The 2,840-nt window shown below is 54.7% G+C and overlaps 1 protein-coding gene across 1 annotated transcript in view; it reads right to left on the bottom strand.

The window, feature by feature from the left end:
* Window positions 1–475: 475 nt before the first annotated feature.
* FBXO41 (F-box protein 41) overlaps window positions 476–2,840 on the bottom strand; it is a gene marked incomplete at its 5' end in the record, with an annotated part of 7,701 nt that continues 5,336 nt past the window's right edge. Inside the window, 3 exon segments of the mRNA XM_009870160.1 lie at window positions 476–538; window positions 1,552–1,667; window positions 2,596–2,754. Of these exon segments, the coding sequence (XP_009868462.1) occupies window positions 476–538; window positions 1,552–1,667; window positions 2,596–2,754 (338 nt within the window).

Consider the following 2,840-nt stretch of genomic DNA (forward strand, 5'->3'; position numbering starts at 1 on the left):
CATGGAGAGGACAGGCAGGGTCCAGCAGCTCTGAGCTCAGCGCTCTGCGAAGAGCCCGAGGGGATGGGCTGAGCCATCCACATCTCCCACACCAACAAACGGCCCCAGAGAGTTCGAAGAAAAAAAGACATTCCCCAAACAAGCATCCTTGGCAATGAGCAGCCGTGGGAGGGGTTTGAATCCATCTTCCCTCCTGGGAAAGAATGTAGCGCCACCTCTTTGGGCAGCCCCAAAAAATTCCTTAAGTAGCACCTTCTCGCCCACGAGCTGGCCCCGGGGACGAGTGCCGGCTGCCAGTCACTAAGGCTTGCAAGAGTTTTGAGTTTCGTTGTTGGGGGTTTTTTTTTGTGCATGGGCCGACGTCTCCGTGCTCCAGGTCCGGCACCGGGTGAGCGGCGGACGGTGGGTTTGGTTTCGCGGGGCCTCTGGTTCCGTCGGGTGGAGGAGGGAATGTGCTTTGTGGTTCCCTGAAGGTCTAACAGCCTCCTTCCACTTTGATGTGTAAGATCTTGGAGAAGCCGGGTCTCTTCCTCAGGGCCTGGAAGAGGAATGAGATGATCTTTAAGGTCCCTTCCAACCCAAACGATCCTATGAGTTCACGATTCTGTGAAAGGACCCACTCTGGTGCCATCTCCACCATCTTATCCCACAGACTGGCTTCCTTGCAGGACTGGCTTGATGCCTCTTACCCCCACGCCCTTGAAATTAGCTCTGGATCTGGTTTCTGCTTGCTTAAAACCACCTTTTCCAGAGGACACTTGTACTTTGGGTGACATCAACATGCAGGGGCAGGTGGGATTTGCAAAGCACGACGCAAAAAAGCCCTTCTAGAACGGCTTTTCTCTGGTGGTAACCCACAGCCTGGGGGCGGACATGGGTCTGTCTCGTTCCCACTGTTGCTTCCCTGCCAGGCCTTGGTGGTGGAGCAGGAACCTCACGAACCATCTGCCCCCTTCTGACCGCGCTGCTGGGCTTCACTCGTCAAGCCCTGCTTTGCACCGCAAGAAGTTTCACCTTAGGTCCCCGTGGGAGCCCAACCCACTGCAGGATAACGTCAACCAGAGGATGGAGTGAAGTGGAGGATCTTGTTTTTCCCCTTGGACAGAGGTGGAGCTCTCTGCCTTGGAGATCCTGAACCGGTCAAGGACAACCCAAGCCCTGCTGAGTATCACAAGCTAAGCAAAGTCTGCGCCTCAGCCTAACTAAAATGAACCCTTTTTCTGCTTTCACGGGGGGATTTTAAATCACTTCACAGTGTTGGGCAATTAGATTGGTTCTGCCAAGAGGCCCCAGCCCTTTTCTGTGCCCATGGAAGAGACCTCCATATAGGAGAAGTCCAGGTTAAAGCAAGGGAAGGAATCACAGCATGTTAGACCTTGTTTCAGCCTTCGGGGCATGTGTGTCTGAAGGACAGCGAGCCTTCAGGATGTCCTTAGAGAGCTAAAATGTTCTCTACTGAGGAACTTCAACGGTGGGAAAGAGTTTGTCCTCAGAGCCCATGGGGACGCAAGACTGGTGACACATTGTTGATCTGGGAATGGTATCCTTTACCTGGAGTTTGTTCACCATTTCTTCAAACATCTTCTTGGCTTCCGGGCTGTGGGGCTCCTTGAAGTAGTCCACGATGCCCACCTGTACGACGATGGACTTCAGGTTCCGGCACACACCTGGCAGGGGGCAGAGATACCACCTGGCCTCGCCATACCTGGTGGGGACATGGCCTTCCCACAGCCAGGATGGACCCTAAAACCCACATGGTGCTCCTCAAGGCCTTCTGCATTTGGGGAAACCTCACCCTGAAGATGGAGGAGACCCACTCTTGGTGACCAAGACTTCTGTAGGGAGGACGGTGGTCTACGAGATGGTTTCCATTCGTCCCAGCCCAATTCAGCAGTCCTACCTCTTACTTGGGAAACCCTTTCTCTTCTACCCAGACCGATGAGTTCCCAGCAAGTCCAACCACTGTCACATGTGCCATGACCACCAGGAGTGGGCTCTCAAGCAGACCCTCCTCCTGGCTACAGACCTCTTTCCCCACCATGAGAGCAATTAGACATTGGAAGAGTCTTCCAAGAGAAGTGGTGGATTCCTCAACTTTAGACAGTTTTAAGGCTCAGCTTGACAGGGTGCTGGTCCATCACATTTAAATCGTATTTCTTTACCTTAAAGGCTTGGACTAGATGATCTTTGAGGTCCTTTCCAACCTGGTATTCTGTGATTCTATGATTTTCCCCCCGCCCCTGAGCTTCCATCCTGACAAATGCCTTCAGTAAATGGTGTGACTCCAAACTCAGGTGCGCCAGGGAGAACCTCAGGTGTGCCACAGACACTGAACCCTCGATTACACTGAGGGTGTGTCTCCATCCTCCCTACGGCCCAAGGCAAGATCAGCCCTTCCCAAACCATCTTTGGCCAGGGACTGTTGGATCCCCTCTTAGAAACCTTCCACCACGGAGCTCCCTGCACCTTCCCGTGTCGGCAGTGGGTTCCTGTGGGTGGGACTGGAAAGCAGGGCGTGGTTCATGGATCTGGATACCTGGCGGCCCTTTCGTCAACAGACAACGCTGTGCCCTCCCCCCTGGCATTGCTACTCACTGTTGAAGTGCAGAAGGGCTTTGGGGGTGACTGGTGTGGAGGTCAGCACCAGCATCTCCAGCCCCTTCAGCCCCTCTCGACACACCTCCGCCGCAACCTCCTGGTTGATCTCCGCCACGTGGTCCAGCTCCAGGACTTGAAGCCTCATGCAGTTTCGGGCTGGAGGGACAGAGCACCCGCCATCAGTGCCCCACGGAGGAGGGATGGGGACAGCTGATGGGAACGGGGGGGCAGGCGGGAAGAGT

The sequence above is a fragment of the Apaloderma vittatum genome, unplaced genomic scaffold (genome assembly GCF_000703405.1).
Source record: "Apaloderma vittatum isolate BGI_N311 unplaced genomic scaffold, ASM70340v1 scaffold29755, whole genome shotgun sequence".
In the NCBI taxonomy this organism is placed as follows: domain Eukaryota; kingdom Metazoa; phylum Chordata; class Aves; order Trogoniformes; family Trogonidae; genus Apaloderma; species Apaloderma vittatum.